General features: G+C 44.2%; 1 protein-coding gene across 2 annotated transcripts; it reads left to right on the top strand.

Moving 5' to 3' along the window:
- Positions 1-1,548: 1,548 nt before the first annotated feature.
- Positions 1,549-20,057, top strand: rdh13 (retinol dehydrogenase 13). 2 transcript variants are annotated; one of them, XM_033025770.1, is made up of 7 exons: positions 1,549-1,695; positions 9,741-9,859; positions 12,392-12,547; positions 14,126-14,230; positions 16,133-16,345; positions 17,236-17,337; positions 19,271-20,057. In XM_033025770.1, the coding sequence occupies exons 1-7, from the start codon at positions 1,631-1,633 to the stop codon at positions 19,495-19,497; spliced, it is 987 nt and encodes a 328-aa protein (XP_032881661.1). In that variant the 5' UTR covers positions 1,549-1,630; the 3' UTR covers positions 19,498-20,057. The 2 variants fall into 2 exon arrangements, with proteins under 2 accessions (XP_032881661.1, XP_032881662.1); XM_033025771.1 differs by having other exon boundaries at positions 1,578-1,596.
- The last annotated feature ends 993 nt before the right edge of the window (positions 20,058-21,050 follow it).

Genomic DNA, 21,050 nt, shown 5'->3' with positions numbered 1-21,050 from the left:
AGGGATTGTTCAACGTACCCTACAAAGAGGGGGCATAGCTGGAGCCTCTGCGGGTGCCCACAGCTACGCTTCGGACTTGGAGGAAGTGGGAGGAGTCAAAGGAGAAGAGGGTGAGGACCAACTCCGCTAGGAGTAGAGTGTTAGTAGACAGAAATTGGATGGTTCTGCGGTCAAGGAAGAAACGGAGGGCTTTAAGGCCTTCCTGGTGGTGGAAGGACCAGAGAACATAGGTTTAGGGGGAGAGGGGGAAGATATAATAGGAACCTGAGAGGCAACATTTCCACACAGAGGGTGGTTGGTATACAGATACAATAACAGCATTTAAAAGACACTTGGACAGGTACATGTTTAAGAAAGAACTGCAGATGCTGGAAAAATTGAAGGTAGACATCCCTTTATCCTGGGTAGACAAAAATGCTTGAGAAACTCAGTGGGTGAGGCAGCATCTATGGAGCGAAGGATTAGGTGATGTTTCGGGTCGAGACTGTTCTTCAGACTGATGTTGGGGTGGGGGGCAGGAAGAAGTTGTGCTGGCACCATTTGGTCAGTCGGTCGATCTCACTCTATACTCTGACTGTTTTTAATAATAATAATAATAATATATCTTTTATTGTCATTGCACGTCAGTGCAACGAGATTTAGTGTGCAGCTCCACTGATGTACAAGAAAGGTAAATAAATACAATACATAAATAAACAAGCTGAATTGATTGACGTGACCATCTGAGGGAGACTGTCCAAAGGGGGTGGGTGGGGGGGCACTCATTAGGGCCGGTTCAGAGCCGCTATAGCTCTTGGGATAAAACTGTTCCTGAGTCTGGAGGTTCGGGCGTAGAAGGCCTTGTAACGTCTGCCGGAGGGAAGTAGTTGAAACAGACCGTGGCAGGGGTGTGATGAGTCCTTTTCTGTGTCTCTGTGCCTTGATGCTGTTCCTGTACCTCGCAGTGCTGTGCATATCACAATAAAGTTAAACTTGAACTTGAATAGTATAATTTAGGACCAAACTAAAGGGACTCCTGGTTCGTGAAACCCATAATTTAAAACAATATTAGGAGACATAACACCTTCCAATGAAAGGATAGTGGAAGTATAATAAAGATATTTATGAAATTTCACTTCAACACGTAAGCTTCCCAAAGGCAAGTTTGCTGGCAAGGAACAATTTCATTTTGTGAACACAAAAAACTGCAGATGTTGTCACTTTAAGTTTGTTTAGTCACACGCGGCGTCGAACAAAGAGGTGGAGTTAATTAAAACAAAAACAAAAGCATAATGCAATCGGTGAAAATCTAAAGTAACATCAAGGAGTGCTGGAAATAATCAGTAGGCCAGAGCAAAGATCGCTATAGGATCTTTGGGCCAGAGGTGACCTGTGGAGAGGCAGTCAGATGCAAAGATCATGGAGCTCCGCTCTATCATTTTTGGTCAGATCCTGGTGCAGGTCGGCGACGTTTTCATCAAAGGTCCACGTTAGGACTACATTTCCCAGCGAGCCCCTCGTCTCAACGTCACTCTGCGCCTTGGCTACCGGGCAGTGGTGATTGGTCTGTATCCAAGGCCCGCCTGCTGGCGGTTGATGGCAGCGGACGGAGCGAGTGTGAGTTTCCAAGCGGAATCGCAGAGCGAGGGCCATGAATAAGTATGTGGTGCCACTGTCCATCGCGGGGACCGTGATTGGCGGCATGGTTCTGGCCAAGTAAGTAGTTGGCTGCGAGTCGGTCTGTAGTCCTGACTCAAGAGTATTTAACTCTTTCATGCAGCCCTTCGGCCCAACATTCCCACCGAGATGCCCATTCACCGCTAGCCTGCTAATGCACGCATAGAAGCTCGCTGCAGCGATCACAATCTAGGGTCATTGAGAAGCGGAGTCCGGTGGGGCAGCCCTCAAACAACGGAAGGGATATCACCCCTGGGGGGTCACAAGTGGTACTGGGCTTGGTTTAAGGATAGTTGCAAACACCGCTGAATGGTGACGTTAATTAATGTATAGATGCTTAGAATGTCAACAGAGATTTTGCACAGTCCACTCCAAAGATGTACAGGTCTGTAGGTTAATTGGCTTGATAAAATTGTAAATTCAGATCAGATTCAGATTCAGATTCAAACTTTATTGTCATTGTGCAGTGTACAGTACAGAGACAACGAAATACAGTTAGCATCTCCCCAGAAGAGCGAACATAGAATAATGAGCAATAAATATACATACGTACATACAGTCGTAGTAGTGCAATTTTTCTGGGGGAAGGAGAGGTGACTGGCAATCACCGAGGTACATAGTTAAGTAATGTAACAGCCGCAGGGAAGAAGCTGTTCCTGGACCTGCTGGTCTGGCAACGGAGAGACCTGTAGCGCCTCCCGGATGGTAGGAGGTAAACAGACTGTGGCTGGGGTGAGAGCAGTCCTTGACGATGCTGCGCGCCCTTCGCAGACATCGCTTGCTTTGGACAGACTCAATGGAGGGGAGTGAGGAACCGGTGATGCGTTGGGCAGTTTTCACCACCCACTGCAGTGCTTTCCGGTCGGAGACAGAGCAGTTGCCATACCATACTGTAATACAGTTGGTAAGGATGCTCTCGATGGTGCAGCGGTAGAAGTTCACTAGAATCTGAGGAGACAGATGGACCTTCTTTAGTCTCCTCAGGAAGAAGAGACGCTGGTGAGCCTTCTTGACCAGTGTTGAGGTATTGTGGGTCCAAGAGAGGTCATCGGAGATGTTGACCCCCAGAAACCTGAAGCTGGAAACACGTTCCACCTCCGTCCCGTTAATATGGATGGGGGTGTGCGTGCCGCCCCTAGACCTTCTGAAGTCTACAATGAGCTTCTTGGAGTTAAGGGCCAGGTTGTTGTCAGCGCACCACGCTGCTAGGAGCTGGACCTCCTCCCTATAGGTTGACTCATCGTTGTTGCTGATGAGGCCAATCACCGTTGTATCATCTGCATACTTGATGATGGTGTTAGTACCAGTCGTGTTGTCCCTAGTGTGTGTGTGTGCAGGATAGTGATAATGTGCGGGCATGTGTGGACTCTGGGTCTAAGGGCCTGTTTCCGCGCTGAATCACTAAACTAAATTGAACAGTTTTTGTTTTAAAGTTTATTTTGGGGGTAAGTAAATCCCACCTGCCTGCATTTGACCCATATTCCGCGAAACCTTTCCTAACTATAGGGAGGTTGCACGGCAGTCGGGTCACGACCCGTGACCCGTACTGTTGCTACGCTACGCCAACTGGAGTACACGCGATGAACTGCAGGTAAGCACTGAGCATTGTTTCCAGCGTAGCGGCCCGTTAAAACCTGCCGAAATGGTCAATTTTTGCGCTGTAAATAATTATGGAAATCGGGATAAGCGTGAAAGACCTTTATCCTACTTCAGAAATCCAAAAGTAAGGAGAAATGACGGTTGATAGAAGCGAGAGCTGAAGGCACAACAACAGCCAAAGTGCTTGGCGAACATTGGCCGTGCAGATATCGAGATTGAAAATATTGGGAATTATTGAGTTTGCTCACTGCATTTCATCAACAGTAAGGCATTATTTGTGTTTTTTCCTGATTTCTTTGGCATCTAAAAAGTTTCAGAAGTGATAAATCTGGCTGTAAAATTTAAAAATCGCCCATGGTTCTGAAGTGGGTTTTTACATGCAAAAAGAAAACGCCTCTGAAGCAAAATTTATCATTAAAAAAAATCGCAAACCATACGTGGGTTTTGAATTACATTTTACTCAGATACAAGCCAAGGAATGGCATAACTGTTAACTGTTAATTGGACATAATCAACCTCAGCAAATTGACAATATCCTATTGAAAGGGAGTGGGTGTTTAAGCTGTCAGGACATTTTATTATTTGGCAAAATATACAATAGCATAATGATAGAAAACTTACTTTTCCACACACCACTCGTAAGTCTGGAGATTTTTTAATGATAAATTTAGCTTCAGAAGCGTTTTCCTTTTGCATGTAAAAACCCACTTCAGAACCATGGGCGATTTATAAATTTTACAGCCAGATTACCTCTGTGTGTCTCTCACGGTTACCCCGACTTCCACAATTATTTACAGCGCAAAAATTCACCATTTTGGCGATTTTTAACAGGTAGGAAAGTACGAGTTTCGTGCATTAACAACATATACCGGAAGCTGCGATGTCCTCCAGATGGATTGAGCGGCTCCGTGCGTCAAGCTCTTTGACCCGGTGACCTTACGTGCAACCCCCCTATATATGTCGTATTTTTAATATTTTTATATTTAAAAAGAACTGCATACGCTGGAAAAATCGAAGGTAAAATGCTGGAGAAAATCAGCGGGTGATGCAGCATCTATGGAGCGAAGGAATAAGTGACGTTTCGGGTCGAGACCCTTCTTCAGACTGATGTGGGGATTGTGGGGGGGGGAAGGAGAAAAATATTTTATAGTATCTGTCTCATCTACGTCCTCTGGCAGCTTGTTCTATATACCCACCACTCTGAAAGAAAATGACCCGATACCTCCAGATTCAGAGACAGTTTCTTCCCAACAGGCAACTGCACCATACTATTAACAACTAGAAAGCAGGCCTACCATCTACCTCATTGGAGACCCTCCAGCTATCTTTAATCTGACTTTACTGGGCTTTGTCATGCACTAAGTGTTATTCCCTTTATCCTGGGTAGACAAAAATGCTTGAGAAACTCAGCGGGTGAGGCAGCATCTATGGAGAGAAGGAATAGGCGACGTTTCGGGAAGGAAAGGGAAAGCAAGGGCTATCTAAAATTAGAGAAGTCAATGTTCATACTGCTGGGGTGTAAACTACCCAAGTGAAATATGAGGTGCTGTTCCTCCAATTTGCGCTGGGCCTCACTCTGGCAATGGAGGAGGCCCAGGACAGAAAGGTCAGATTGGGAATGGGAGGGGGAGTTGAAGTGCTGAGCAACCGAGAGATCAGGTTGGTTAGTACGAACTGAGCGGAGGTGTTGGGCGAAGTGATCGCCGAGCCTGCGCTTGGTCTCACCGATGTAGAGAAGTTGACACCTGGAACAGCAGATGCAGTAGATGAAGTTGGAGGAGGTGCAAGTGAACCTCTGCCTCACCTGGAAAGACTGATTGGGTCCTTGGATGGTGTCAAGGGGGGAGGTAAAGCGACAAGTGTAGCTTTTCCTGTGGTTGCAAGGGAAAGTACTCGGGGGTGGGTGGTTTGGGTGGGAAGGGACGAATTGACCAGGGAATTACTGAGGGAACGGTCTCTGCGGGGAGCAGAAAGGGGAGGAGATTGGGAAGATGTGGCCAATGGTAGGATCCTGTTGGAGGTGGCAAAAATGTTGGAGGATTATAATGTTGTGTGCGACGGCTGATGGGGTGGAAGGTGAGGACAGGGGGGACTTGTCCTTGTTACGAGTGGGGGGGGGTAGGGAGTAAGAGCGGAGCTGCAGGATATAGAGGAGACCCTGGTGAGAGCCTCATCTGTAATAGAAGAGGGGAACCCCCGTTCTCTAAAGAATGAGGACATCTCCGATGCCCTGGTTTGGAACACATCATCCTGGGTGCAGATGCGGCGTAGACGGAGGAATAGCGAGTAGGGGATAGAGTCCTGACAAGAAGCAGGGTGGGGAGAGGCGAGGCTAAGTGTCCAGAGCGACGGGGGAGGAAGCGGCAGTGGAACGGAGTGACCAAGACGACGGGCAACAGAAAGAAACGGTGGCTGGTGAGAGGGGAGGGTGCCCCACGATGATCAAGTATGTCCTGTTGGTGGGGGCTTGAAGAAAGCGATGTCCCCAGGGGCTACAATGTGAGCCGCAACAGCAGTCACGTCAACTGGACCGTGCAATGCATGAAGAAGGACTCGCTGCTGCACCTTGCGTGCCGGGGGTGGCATTGGCGTATTCGTCCACTATCCGTAATACGCTGTAAAGAGGTCCATTAAAACGAGTTTACTGTAACTAAATTCTTACTTGCTGCAACTGAATAGGCCTGTTAATGCAATAACACACAGAGAAATATACAGTAATCTGTAATACTAGATAAACAGACCATAATCGTGCAAGACCAAAGTGTGTAGTGTAACCAAAAACAGTCCATAGTATATCATAGTTGTTGAAGTAGTGGTTAATGTTGTTTAGTGTTCAGATGATGAATACAGATAGGTTGGAAGAAAGCTATACAAACTACAACTGCCTCTAAGTTACTAGATTCCAGCAATGTTTAGCTTAAGGTCTGGGAATTGTTTTTAACTGTATTACTGAGCCCTGTTAGTCTCACTCTGCAGTAGGCTTCGAAAATATGAAACCATTTATTAGTATGTGGAGCTAAAGAGAAACATAATCAATGCTTCAAGCCTCTGCAACACTGATTCAGTAATTTAACAACAATGCAGAACAAAGTTTGCTTAATTGTCATATGCACCAGCAATGGAACTTTATTCAGAATAAATACGAAAACTGCAAAAAAACTCTTCAGACATTCTCGGTGTCTCTACATTCATAGGTGTCATCTGAGTAATGTTCGCAACTATCTTTAAACAAAACACCCTTGCCACACATGTGGCCCCCTGAGGTGATATCCCTTCTCATGTTTGAGGGTTGTGCTGCATATGCTGATCACTGCCCTGGACGTGGTCATAGATGTTGGTCTGGAAAAGTTTGTTGCACAAAGGAAAGGAATGTCAGGCTGACTGGCACATTGCACGGCATCTTTTGCAACACAAAGACAGGTAGAATCTCACCAGGTAATGACATTTGGTACCCATATGCTTTGGCTCTATGCACAGCCTAATGCAGCCACACACAAATGGTGGTCATCAGGATGAAGGCGACATTTGTTGTGTCACAAGTCGTCAATTACTATTTTTAAGACATGTCACAAACAATTATGTTTTCCATAAATATATTATCAACTCAAATTTTAGTGAATGTGAGGAAAGTCAAATGTTTATAATTTGATACCTAAAGTCTCAATGACTGCCTAAAGTCTCAATGTCTTCAGCACAACATAAAATTGAACTGAGTACTGGTCAGCCCATGATCAGCATGGGAATGAAAGTAGGTATGTGGGGGAAGGGCAAGTTTTTGAAAGTGAATTGGATGCCTGTTAATGGAGGTTAGTGGAGAAAGGTTTAGTCTGCATCTCAGTAGAGCTGCACTTAACCCAAAATACTTAATGTTCTTGATGGGCATTAATAGTCACACAGTTCCTAGACCTAATGCATTTCTTGCAAGCATAGGCACTAAGAAAAGTACTTATGCTGTCTGCAATATATCCAATGAGGATGGGATACAAAAACCATGACCAGTTCTTTTTTATAACACAATTGTTTAGAAAATGAAACGCAAAGCATTTGGTTATAAAATGCTTTATGTTTAAAAAGTGTCTTTTATATAGCTATAATTAAAGTGGCTCTTCACTATTATTACAATGCACCTTAGCGAATAGCCTATCTTCTCACTGCTGTGTAATGGGATGTTTTTTTTAAATGATCATAAAGTAATCCTTTCTTTTCTGTGAAATAATGGGATCTTTAACACAACGAAGAACCGACACCTCTCCCTTTCCAATAATGTGTTTGTACCTCATGGTCATTTCATATTGTAAAAAGAGCCAGAAGGATGTGCTGGCATTGAAGATGGTCCAGAGGAGGTTTACGCAAATCATCCCAGGAATGATTGGGTGAACATATGATGAGCATTTGATGGCACTGGGCCTGTACTTGCTGGAGTTTAGAAGGATGAGGGGAACCTTCATTGAAACTTACTGAATAGTGATAAGCCTGAATAGAGTGGATGTGGAGAGGATGTTTCCACTGGTGGGAGAGTGTAGGACCAAAGGCATGGCCTCAGAATAAAATAATGTACCTTTAGAAAGGAGATGAGGAATTTCTTTAGTCAGAGGGTGGTGAATCTGTGGAATTCATTGCCACAGAAGGCTGTGGAGGCCGTCAAAGGATAGGTTTAAGGTGGAGATTTAATTTTTTTTATTAGTACGGGTGTCGGGTTATGGAGAGAAGGCAGGAGAATGCTGTTGAGAGGGAAAGATAGATCAGCCACAGTTGAATGGCAGAGTAGACCTGATGGTCTGAATTGTCCAATTCTGCTCCAATAATTTATGAACATCCTAGTAACTTTGTCTGAATTTTAATGATATTTGGTATATTCTAAGAAATAGTTCAAAGAGCATAGAACAATACAGCATAGGAACAGGCCCTTCAGCGCACAATGTCTGTGCTGAACATAATACCAAGTTACATTCATCTCCGTCTGCATATTATCCATATCCCCCCCACCCCCCCCCCCCCCCATTCCCTGCATGTGCCTATCCAAACGTCTCTTAACTGACACCATTGTATCTGCCTCCCTTGTTAGGGATTTTTCCTATGATTTTCCCTTGTTAATCTGATCAATGAAATTTCACTGCTGTCACTCACCGGGTGGAACTTTGGAATCTGATCAACACATATTACTTTGTCATCTAGAATAAGAAAGAATTATTTAGTTAATTAGCCAATAGTTGACCCAATGTTGCTGCCAGGACAACGGGCCTTTAAGGTCAAGTTAAAGCTCTACATTTTTAACATCTTTGGACTTGAATAATACAAAATGGTGCTGGAAACGTGGCAACTCTTGTGTACTGCCTCAGTGTAATCTACCAAACTCATGTACTTAAGTATGATTGTGCCTATGTGTAGTAAGATTTTTTTTCTTAATTATATGCAAAAAGGTATCTCACTATACCTTGGTACATGTGACAATAAATAACTATTAAATATGTCAGAAATTCAGCCTGCAATATTCTGTTAAAAAAATATGTTGAAATCGCTTGGTTCAGGCTTCACCATTGGCAGTGGTGTGCAAAGTAGGTCATGTGGGCCACAACCAATCTTTGGACTGCCATCTTTCAGCCTGCTTCAGTGGCAGTCCCAAGGACGTAGGTTTAAGGTGAGTAGGGAAGATTTAATAGCCAACTGTCGCACAGAGGGTGGTCGGTGTAAGAAACATACTGCCAGAGGAGGTGGTTGAGGCAGGTACTATAAACAGCATTTAAAAGACACTTGGACAGGTACATGGATAGGAAACGATTAGAGATATATGGGCCAAATGCGGGCAGATGGGACTAGCTTAGATGGGGCACCTTGGACGGCATTCATTAGTTGGGCCGAAACACCTGTTTCTGTGCGGTATGAAAATGGATATTACTCTATAACTTACAAGGACCGATGGGAAAACTTTAAGCTTATTAATACTTAATCATATTTAAGAGCACAGTTTGCATTGGGGGATGTTATCAGAAGCTGCTGCAGAATATATCTGTTGTAAGATTGTATGAAATTTGCAACAATAAAGGGCATAGGTTTAAGGTGAGAGGGGAAAGAACCTGAAGGGCAATGTTTTCATGCAGAAGGTGGTGGGTATGTGAAACAAACAACCAGATGAGGTATTGAAGGCAGGTACGTGTATAGGAAAAGGTTTAGAAAAATACCAGCCAAATGTGGAAAGCAGGGATAGGGCATCTTGGTTGCCATGGATGGGTTGGGCAAAAGGGTGTGTCTCTGTGTTGTGTGACTTTGTGATTCTATAAATGCATAATTTCTCATTCTTGGTAGTAGTGGCATGTTCATTTGATTCTGCTAATTCAAGTTAGTTTCCTTGTCTATTTCCACATGAATAAAAAAATCTCGGAAATAAACTGCATATTGCTTGTGAATTGTGTGTTTTTTAGTTGTGCTTGCTTGAATGCACATGCCAGATTCTTTCATTCTTTCTCTGTGATTTATCTGTATTTTAGAGATCATGTGACTGGTGGAAATTGTCCAAGTACAGCAACCGTCTCAGGAAAGACTATAATAATAACTGGAGCAAACACTGGTATTGGAAAAGAAAGTGCAAGAGAGTTGGCCAGAAGAGGTAAAATGGGAGTGGGGAAAGCGGAGGAAGGAAACTCATTCCTTGAATCGGTTTCAATGTTCTAAATCACTGCTCGTGCCAATGGTAAGGTAACATATTAATAAATGGCAAATGTTTGCGTGCAGCATTGAACAAACTATTTATGAACACTATTCCTCAGTTCTAACACTATAAACCAATGAAATCAACATGTGATGATGGCAAAAGTAACCTGTTTGCCTGTCGGGTTTCATCACAGCTTGACAGCTTGGTTTGGGAACAGCCCTGCCCAAAACCACCATAAATTACAGTGTGTTGTAGATGTTGCCCAGTCCATCGCACAGACCAGACTTCCTACCATCAACTCAATCCATCTACACTTCACGCTGCCTCTGGAAAGTAATCAACATAATCAAGGACTTCTTTCACCCTAGTCATCCTCTCTTCTCCCCTCTTTGATACAATTTGTCTATCGCTGAACAGCAAATATTTCTGTTATTTCCAAAAGATCGCATTTTTATTTTAAATGATACTTACAGGCTAATATTGTGCTGAGATTTTTTTAACCATAAACAATTTGGTCTGAAAAGTAGCTATCATGATAAAGAGCAGGATAATGGTATTAATATGGAGGGGAAAGGGGGAGTGGATTATAGACAATAAGTGCAGGAGTAGGCCATTCGGCCCTTCGAGCCAGCACCACCATTCAATGTGATCATGGCTGATCATCCACAATCAGCACCCCGTTTCTGCCTTCTCCCCATATCCCCTGACTCCGCTATCTTTAAGAGCCCTATCTAGCTCTTTCTTGAAAGTATCCAGAGAACCGGCCTCCATCGCCCTCTGAGGCAGAGAATTCCACACTCACAACTCTGTGTGAAAATGTGTTTCCTCATCTCCGTTCTAAATGGTTTACTCCTTATTCTTAAACTGTGGCCCCTGGTTCTGGACTCCCCCAACATCGGGAACATGTTTCCTGCCTCTCGCATGTCCAAACACTTAATAATCTTATATGTTTCAATAAGATGCCCTCTCATCCTTCTAAACTCCAGAGTATACAAGCCCAGCTGCTCCATTCTCTCAGTATGTGACAGTCCCACCATCCCAGGAATTAACCTTGTAAACGTAGGCTACAATCCCTCAATAGCAATAGTGTCCTTCCTCAAAACTGCACACTCCAGGTGTGGTCTCACAAGAGCCCGATACAACTGCAGAAGGACCTCTTTGCTCCTATACTCAACTCCTCTTGTTATGAAGGCCAACATGCCATTCGCTTTCTTCACTGCCTGCTGTACCTGCATGCTTACTTTCATTAACTGATGAACAAGGACCCCCAGATTCTGTTTTATTCCATTTGCCATTTTTGTACCTATCTATCCAATCCATTCATAGAGCTGCACAGCACAGAAATATGTCATTCGGTCCACCTTGTCCATGCCAACCAAGTTGGCATACTAGTCCCATTTGTCTGCATTTGGCCCACATCTCTCTAAGCCCTTCCTGTCCATTTATCTACCCAAATATCTTTTAAAAAACATAATTGTAATGTTCAGATACAGCAGACAACATTCTATGAAAAACTTTCTTCCTTGTCATGAAAAGCTTTTTTTCTCACTATCAAATTTTCAAATCCGTTGGAGAAGCACCACATGTACATGATGTCAGATAATAAGAGGATTGAAGCTGGCAATGTTGCTAAGGCTGATGAACCAGTTTCAAGCATGAAGAACGGTCACTGGAATGGTTTGTTGTGGCACAGCAGGAAGAGCTGCTGCCTTACCATTCCAGCAATCCAGCCTTGTCTGTGGAGTTTGCATGTTCTCTTGAAGACTGTGCATATTTCCCCCAGGTGTTTGGTTTCATTTCACTTCCCAAAGATGTCCTGGTTAGTAGGTTCATTGGCATTGTAAGTTTCCTTCGTGCATTTGGGTGGTTGGCGAATTAAGGGGAGTCATGGGCAGGTAAGTCATAGTCATAGTTTCATTGTCATACTTACTGACTATAGAACAATGAAATACTTAAGGGCCTGTCCCACGTATGCGACCTTGGCTCGCAAATTACCACGTGGTCGCTTGAGGCGTACGGGCACCATATGGCCACGCGGGGCCGGTCCCACTTCGAAGCGCAGAGGGGTATGGAGTTGTGCGGGGCTGGTCCCCACACCGCGTGGGGCTGGTCCTGACATCGCACGGGGCTCCGAAATTCCTGCAGTGACCGAAATCTTCGCGCGCCAACGGCCTGTCGGCCCGCGTATGCATGCAGGCGCATTGCGGTTGTACACAACGTCTTGACGGCGTACGCCTAGTGTGTGGCATTGCATGATGACGTCACCGCCCGACGCCATGCGTCGCGCCAAACACACGCAATCGCAATCACATGCAAGTCGGACAGGCCCTTAACTCTCAGCAGCTTAACTGACCTGTAAACACAATAACACAGATAATAAATAACTCTTTTTTTAAAGATTCAGTAAATTAATAACTACAATACTAGTGCAAACAGCGGTCCTTAGTGCAACCAAGGTTGTGTAAAGTAACTTTTATCTCCATGTAGGTGGAAGGATCATTATGGCATGTCGGAATATGGAGAAATGTGAAGCAGCAGCTCGAGAAATACGAGGAGAAACTCTGAATCATCATGTGTACACTCGCCACCTGGATCTGGCATCACTTAAATCAGTCAGGGAGTTTGCCAAGAAAGTAACTGAAGGTAAAATATTGACAGAGATATACAGGAATCTTGAACAAAACACAAAGTGCTGGTAGAACTCAGCAGCTCAGGCAAAATCTGTGGAGGGAATGCACAGACGATGTTTCGGGTCGGGACCCTTCTTCAGACCCATTCCTTTAAACCCTTGTATGAATGTGTATAGTTTGTGCCCAATATATCTTTTCAAAGCTTTTCTATTTACTCAAGATTCTAGCAGGTGCAGTTTCTTGTGTCCCTGAATTTTTTTTTTCAGATTTCCAGCATTTGCTTTTTTGTTTGAATTTCACAAACTTAAACACTTCACAAGGAGAGGTAATTTCAGTGAGCTTGACTGGTCAGTTAGAATCAATGACTAGTGGGTAAAAGTCATTGATTCTAACTGACCAGGCAAGCTCACTGAAATTACCTCTCCTTGTGATGTGTTTAACATAGAAACATAGAAAATAGGTGCAGGAGGAGGCCATTCGGCCCTTCGAGCCAGCACCACCATTCATTGTGATCATGGCTGATCTTCCCCTATCAATAACCCGTGCCTGCCTTCTCCCCATATCCCTTGACTCCACTAGCCCCTAGAGCTCTATCTAACTCTCTCTTAAATCCTCTTAACTCCCTCTTAAATCACAAATTTAAGTTTGTGAAATTCAAACAAAAAAGCAAATGCTGGAAATCTGAAAAAAAAATTCAGGATACACAAGAAACTGCAAATGCTGGAATCTTGAGTATAACACAAATTGCTGGAGAAACCCAGCAGTCAGGCAGCACCTGTGGTGGGAATGGACAAGCGATGTTTCGAATTGATGGGTCTCAACCCAAAACGTCTGTCCTTTCCCTCCATAGAAAATGCTGGAAGCACTCGGCAGATCAGGCTGCATTTGTGGTCAGGTTAAAGTTAGCTCTCCGTTTCTCTTCCCACAGATGGCCTGACCTGCCGAGTTTTCCGGAATTGTTGTTTTTATGAATTCCCGCTTGATTGATTCTTGTTTTTTTCGATGACTGTTTTAACAAAATTGCTGACCAAAAATTATTGATGTAAAAAGCAGCTGCTTAATCATTTTGTAAAACACCTTTGATGTACATGAAAATATTCCAGTTAAGTAGCTCCATAACTGATTTAAAGAGTTAAGTTGCCAGGACTAGAAGACGTGAGCGATAGGGAGAAGTTACAGATGTGTATAAGGTCATGAGAGGTATAGACAGGGTGAATGCACAGTAATTTACCCAGAGTAGGCAAAATCACAACCAGAGATGTGACCATCTCAACCATAAGGTGAGAGGGGAAAGATTTAATAGGAACCTGAGGAGCAATGTTTTCACTCAGAGGTGGTGAGTATATAGAACGAGCTGCCAGAGGAGGTAGACCAGGCAGGTATTATAACAACATTTAAAATACATTGTTTCCGTGCTGTATGACAATGAATGTGACTATGACTGATGGGAAAACTTTAAGCATTATTTATATTGAATCACATTTAAGGACAGTGTGCATTCGGAATGTTATCAGAAGCTGCTACAGAACACATCTGTTGTAAGTTTGTACGGAATTTCAAAGTCCTAAATATTTTTGTTTCATTAATTTAGAGGAAGAGAATATAAATATCCTAATTAATAATGCCGCTATTATGAGATGCCCTCATTGGCAAACTGAAGATGGATTTGAAATGCAGTTTGGTGTAAATCATCTGGGTAAGTCTGCACTTTCTTTCATTTCGCTTCTTATTATTGTACTTGTTTTTGAATTATTCCATGTGGGATTGGGAAAAATCTACATTTATGTTATGGAATTAAATAAGTCGTGTATGTTGTACCCTTAACATTTTTTATTAACTCTGGATAAAATTCCTTTATAATGTTTTTATTTTACTTTCATCCATTTGGTTGCCCCTGCATCGATCCCCGACTGGATAATAGCCTTCTGCGCTATTATTGATTGATTGATTGATTGAAATATACAGCATGGAAACTGGCCCTTCGGCCCACTGAGTCCACGCCAACCATCGATCATCCATTCACATTAGTTCTACATTATCGTAATTTCTTATCCATTCTCAGCCACACTGGGAACAATTTACAGAAGCCAATGAACTTGCATCCCTTTACTCACAATACTCTTAACACAGCCTGACCTATAAGCTGCATCATGACTTCCTGACTCTTATACTCAATGCCCCAATGAAGGCAAACATACCATATGTAGTCTGAAGAGGGTCCTGACCTAAAATGTTGCCTATCCATGTTCTTCAGCGATGCTGCCTGACCCACTGAGTTACTCCAACACTGTCTTTTTTGTAAACCAGCAACTGTGGTTCCTACTGTCTATACAGCACTCCTCCTTTACCGCGGTATGTACTTGTGTTGCCACGTTCAGGGAGCTGTGGCCTCCATATGTACTCTGCAGGGAGTTTGGTAAGGAAATGATCAAGTTGTGATTGTAATGGCAATGGTTCTTAACAGATAGTACCGGCTCAGTAAGGGTAGCACTGGCCATAGCCACAGGTGACAGGAACTTAAAAATTGTTACAGGTAGAGTTATATCACTAACATTGCTGAGTTAACCCATTTGTATTGATGTTCTTGGCCACTTTCTCACTGGTATTGTGTACCAATCCTCGTTACTTACTTTAATCTCTGACTCCTGTGAAATACCAACAGTTCTGAAGGGGAAAAAGTGACTGAAAATAATAGTTGATTGCCTAATGATGACCCACATTCGATCCTGACCTCGAGTGCTGTCTGTGTGGGGTTTGCACACTGTCCCTGTGACCGCATGAGTTTGCTTCAGTTGAGTTCTTGCACTTCTGCAAACTTTCTAATTTGGTTTGATGTCTTTAACCTCAGGGTGCTTCCTTACCCAAGGTAATAAAAAAATTACGATTTTCCCAAAACCAATTAAAAGTAAGAATACACAGAAGGAACCAGCAGCTAATGCAATTATTACCAAAATCAGATTATTTCCAAATCAGAGTTGTTATGCCCCAAACTAACAGTCTGCGCAAACTCCAAAATGGAACAGGAACTGGAATTTCAGGAGACGGTGTCTTTTTAAACGCATAGGAACAGGTAGGAAGTCTTCACTTGCCAGGCCTTGTCCTGCCCTAACCTCTTTTCCATCTTTCTTCCCCCTATAGGTTTAGAGGAATATGTGCCAAATGTGGGCAAGTGGGACTAGCTTAGGTGAGCATCTTGGTTGGCATAAATAAGTTGCCAAAGGGCCTGTTGTGGTTCTCTAAGACTCTGTGAAGCTGTACTACATTTAGTTTAAAGAAGGGTCCCGACCCAAAACATCGCCTATCCATTCCCTCCATAGATGCTGTCTGACCTGCTGAGTTCCTCCAGCACTTTGTGTTGAGCTGTTAGTGAAATCTGGTTAGGTTTATTATTATAGTCACCTGTACTGAGGTACAGTAAAAAGCTTTGTTTTGCGTGCCATCCAACCAGATCAGACAATACTATACATAAATACAATCAGTTCACCCACAAGTACAAGTAGGGCAAAAGGGAAGATAGTGAGTGCGGAATATCTGTGGTGTTTTTCATTCATTAAAGTCACTGAATAACATCTAATGGTGGATTTGCTTTATTACTCAGGTCATTTTCTGCTGACAAATTTACTGCTTGAAAAGTTAAAGAACTGTGGCAAGAGTCGCATCATAAACGTGTCCTCGCTGGCTCACGTAGTTGGGGAAATTGACTTTGATGATCTCAACTGGGAGAAGAGAAAGTATAATACAAAAGCAGCATACTGTCAAAGTAAACTTGCAAATGTACTATTCACAAAGGAGCTGGCGAAACGACTTGTTGGTAACTTTTATTTATTGTCACCTGCGCACTGATACAATGAAATGTTTGTTCAGCGTAACATCCAGTCAAATCATATGTACATAAGTAGAATAGATCCTCTTCTGGAACAGCACGCAGGGAGTCGCCAAGTTATGGCGCCATCTTGCAACTTCCAAGTCTCTGTAAAGTCTGATCTTGGCCCAAGGAGATCTGTAGGTTATTATTTTCTCACTTTAAGGCCCGGTGTGCTGGCAGCACTGGAACGATGAAGTAGGGCCTGGCTCAGCGCTCTGCCGTCAGCTTCTTCCACTGCCACTCCAGGCTGCGCTCGATCTGCTCACTCGTCCGGCTGCTGTAGGGTATCCCGCGGCCGCCTCCGCCAACACCACCACCCGCGACCACCACAAACATGTCATTCATCATCTCCAGCAGCCGGCCCTCTGCTTCCATGTGCCCAAAGTTGCCATGTCCTGCTTCCCGAACCGATCGCAGAACTTTATGGTGTTCTCTGAGAGCGGGAGGTGACTTCACAGCCGACAATTTTCCCCTTCAGTTGGTTTGCATTTCTGAAATATACCCGATCCCGCCATGTAATTTATAGCGTTCTGATTGACTTATTCACTCCACACTCATCTCTTCCTCAACAACAATTCTTAGAAAAGCAAGCAGGCAGGCAGGCCGAGGAGATTAGTTTAACTTGGCATCGTGTTCGGCACAGACATTGTGGGCCGAAGGGCCTGTTCCTGTGCTGCACTGTACTGTTCTATGTTCTTGTGTTTCTGTAAAGCCTTTTGGCCAGATGATCCTGCAGATATCCTGGCTACTCAACTGAATCAACCATCAAGGTGTGAGAGGGTCATTTCATTCTGTGGATTTAATTTCATGGATGACCTGTTCTTCATTGAATGCAGGAAGCGACGTGACTGTAAATGCTGTGCACCCAGGCGTAACCAATACGGAACTCGGCAGACACACAGGAATGTACAAGTCCAGCTTCTCCAGCACGGTACTGGGTGAGTGAAGCTGACTGCTTTCATCTTAACTTAAAAACACCATGGTCTTTCCTGATAAACTCTTTGAGAAGTGCTACTCCAACAAAGAGAGTACGTCTCAACCTGGAGTACTGTATTCAGTTTTCATAAGTTATTGGAGCAGAATTAGGCCATTCGGCCCATCAAGTGTACTCCACCATTCAATCATGGTTAATCTATCCCGTGTAACTCCGTTCTCCTACCTTCTCCCCATAACCCCTGACACCCGTACTAATCAAGAATTTGTCAATCTCCACCTTAAAAAATACCTAATGACTTGGCCTCCTCAGCCGTTTGACGCAATAAATTCTACAGATTCATTACGCTCTGACTAAATAAATTCCTCCTCATTGCCTTTCTAAAGGTGCATCCTTTTATTCTGAGTCTATGGCCTCTGGTCCTAGACCAGGGGTGTCAAACTATCAGCCCGCCGGCCGGATGACTTGGAAGGCGTCCAATCCAGCCCGCCGGATGAGTTGGAAGAAAAAAAAGTAAATTCACAACCATTTATTATGTATCTATACAGCAGCCGCGCTCTCTTTCGTCGCGCTCTCTTTCATTGCGCTCTCTTTCGCCGCACTCTCTTTCGCCGCTTTCTCCCTCCCCGTTCTCTCTCCCACCGCTGTCTATGCCGCCGGCAGCTTGTGTGCACTTAGAAAACAATAGGCAGCAGTTAACCAACCGCTGTGCTTAGGCACCTACCACCCTGCACTGAAGTCACTAGGGCCCCACTTGGGTCATCAGATACAGTATAAACACACAGAGTACTCGGGTAAGTAACACCTGCAGCAAGGCTGAGACTGTTTGCTGCTGTGGTTCAAAATGCTTTCCAAGAAAAGAAAAGTTGACATCGAAGGCCGGATATTCAACGATAATTGGACAGATCTTTTTTTTGCACAACTGATCTGGCTCGCATGAAGCCGCATTTTGCCCATTCCAGCCCGTGACCTAAAATGAGCTTGACACCCCTGTCCTAGACTCTCCCACTAGTGGAAACATCCTCTCCACATCCACTATGTCCCGGCCTTTCACTATTCGGTAAGTTTCAGCGAGGCGTCCCCTCATTCTTCTAAACTCCAACGTGTAGAGGGCCAGTGCCGTCAAACGCTCATAATATGTTAACCCAGGGTTTTGGTCACCCTGCTGTAGCAAGGATGTCATTCAGCTGGTAAGAATACCGAGATGATTTTACGAGAATGTTGCCAGGACTTAAGGGGTCGAGCTTTAGGGAGAGGTTGGGCGGGCTTGGCCTTTATTCCTTTGAGAGCAGGAGGCTGAGGGGTGATCTCATGGACATGTATAAAATCATGTGGCATAGTTAGGGTGAATGCACAGAGTCTATTACCCAGAGTTGGGGAATCAAGAAGCAGAGGACAGGTTGAAGCTGTAATAGGAACCTGAGGGACATTTTTTTCACAGAGGGTAGTATATGGAACGAGCTATACAGAGAAGGAAGTTAAGGCAGGTACAATAACAACAGTTAAAAGACATTTGGACAGTACATGGATAGGAACCATTTAGAGGGATATGGGCTAAACACAGGCAGGTGGGACTAGTGTAGTTGGAGCATCTTGATCAGCATGGACGAGTTGGGCTGAAGGGCCTGTTTCTGTGCTGTCTGACTATAACCCCTCATGATACTTCACACCATCCAAATCTAGCAACCTACTTAATTTACCTACTGTTTACATATATGGGTTAATGGTGGGGACATACGATAATGGCATTTAAGGGAGTTTTGGATAGGCACATGGATATCCAGGGAGTAGAGAAATATGGGTTATGTGCAGGCAGATAAGGGCTAGTTCATGTTCAGCACAGACCTTGTAGGCCGAAGGGCCTGTTCTTGTATCATACAGTTCTACATTCTATATGCTAAACCTGAGATTTTTCAATCTCACTTTTTCTCTTCCAGGGCCTTTATTTCTTCTCCTGGTAAAATCCCCTAAGCAGGGAGCGCAACCCTCCGTGTACCTAAGCGTGGCAGAAGAATTGGAAGGGGTGTCAGGAAAATACTTTGATACCATGAAACAGAAGGATCCGGCCCCACAGGCAGCAGATGAAAAGACATCCAGGCAGCTGTGGGAAACAAGTGCCAGACTAGTGGGGCTGGAAGACAATAAGGCCACAATGCCAAGGTAATCCCACCGGGATCTGGATGCAGCCAGATCACTCAAAGACCAATGGCGGCAAGGCAAGAGATGAATATATAATCATGGAGACACACTGAACTGTAGACGCTGAAATCTTGAGCAAAATAAAAGTGTTGGAGGAACTCACCGGGTCAGGCAGCAACTGTGGAGGGAATGGACAGACGATGCTTTGGGTTGGGACCCTTTTTCTAACTGAAAAGGGGAGATGGGGAAGGGGGGGGAGCTGGAATAGAGAAGTGGGAGCAGGACAAAGCCTAGCAAGTGATAGGTGGATACAGATGAGGGGGCGATTGGCAGATGGGTGGAGTAAGTGCAAAAGCTGAAGGTAAAAACTATATTCTGCACTCTATCTTCCCTTTTGCTATACCTATTGTACTTGAGTTTGACTTGATTGTATTTTATAAATGTTCAGAAATGACAATGCAAAACGTTTTGTTTACCTTGTTTCCATATCAAGTCATCAGCATAATATGGTCTTGCAGCATCATCACAGACACATAGACTCAGACAACACATAAAAGCATAAATTACACATCACGTATGAAAATCTTAAAAGAAAGAAGACTGCAAAAAAAGAAATGATTGCAAAAACATTAGAAAAAAAACAAGTCCATCGTAGTGCAAGAGGTGGTCTGTAGTGTTCCATTGCTGAGGTGACATTAGGGTTGTGCAGGTTTGTTCCAGAACCTGATGATTGTAAGATAGTAGCTGTTCCTGAACCTGGTGCTGTGGGACTTCAGGCCTCTGTCACTCCTGCCTGACGGTAGCAGTGAGACCAGGGCAATGCCTGGATGGTGGGGATCCTTGATGGTAGATGCTGCCTTATTGAGGCAGCCCTCGTGTAAATGCTTTCGATGGGGGGGGAGGGCAGTGTCCGTGATGGATCGGGCTGAGTCCACCACTTTCTGCAGCCTCTGGCGTTTCTGTGCATTCGAATTGCTGTACCATGCTATGATGCAACCTGTCAGGATACAGCACATCTGTAGAAGTTCGTTTGAGTATTCAGACGTATAGCGATTCTCTTTAAACATCTAAGAAGGTAGAGACGCTGAGGTGTCATCTTCATGATGACATCTCTGTACTGTGCCCAGGACAAGACATTTGAGTTGTTAATGCCCAGGAATTGGAAGGTGTGTGCGTGTGTCTCGATTCAACACCGCCATTTGCCAACTTTCAGTGACTGGTGTACAAGGACGCCCAGGTCTCGCTGCACGTCCCCCTTGCCTAACCTAACCCCATTGAGATAATAATCTGCCCCCTTGTTTTTGCCGTCAAAGTGGATAATCTCACATTTATCTATATTATACTGCATCTGCCACATATCTTCACACTCATTCAACCTGTCCAGGTCACCCTGCAACCTCCTAACATCCTCTTCACAGTTCACACTGCCACCCAGCTTTGTGTCATCCGCAAACTTGCTGGTGTTGCTCCTAATTCCCACTTCCAAATCATTATTATGTTTGGTAAACAGTTGCGGCTCCAACACCGAGCCTTGCGGCACTCCACTCACCACTGCCTGCAATTCTGAAACGGACCCGT

Source organism: Amblyraja radiata, chromosome 8 (assembly GCF_010909765.2).
Source record: "Amblyraja radiata isolate CabotCenter1 chromosome 8, sAmbRad1.1.pri, whole genome shotgun sequence".
NCBI classification, from domain to species: Eukaryota; Metazoa; Chordata; class Chondrichthyes; order Rajiformes; family Rajidae; genus Amblyraja; species Amblyraja radiata.
Note: the sequence above shows the minus strand (reverse complement) of the source record. Positions and strands in the feature narration are given on the sequence as shown.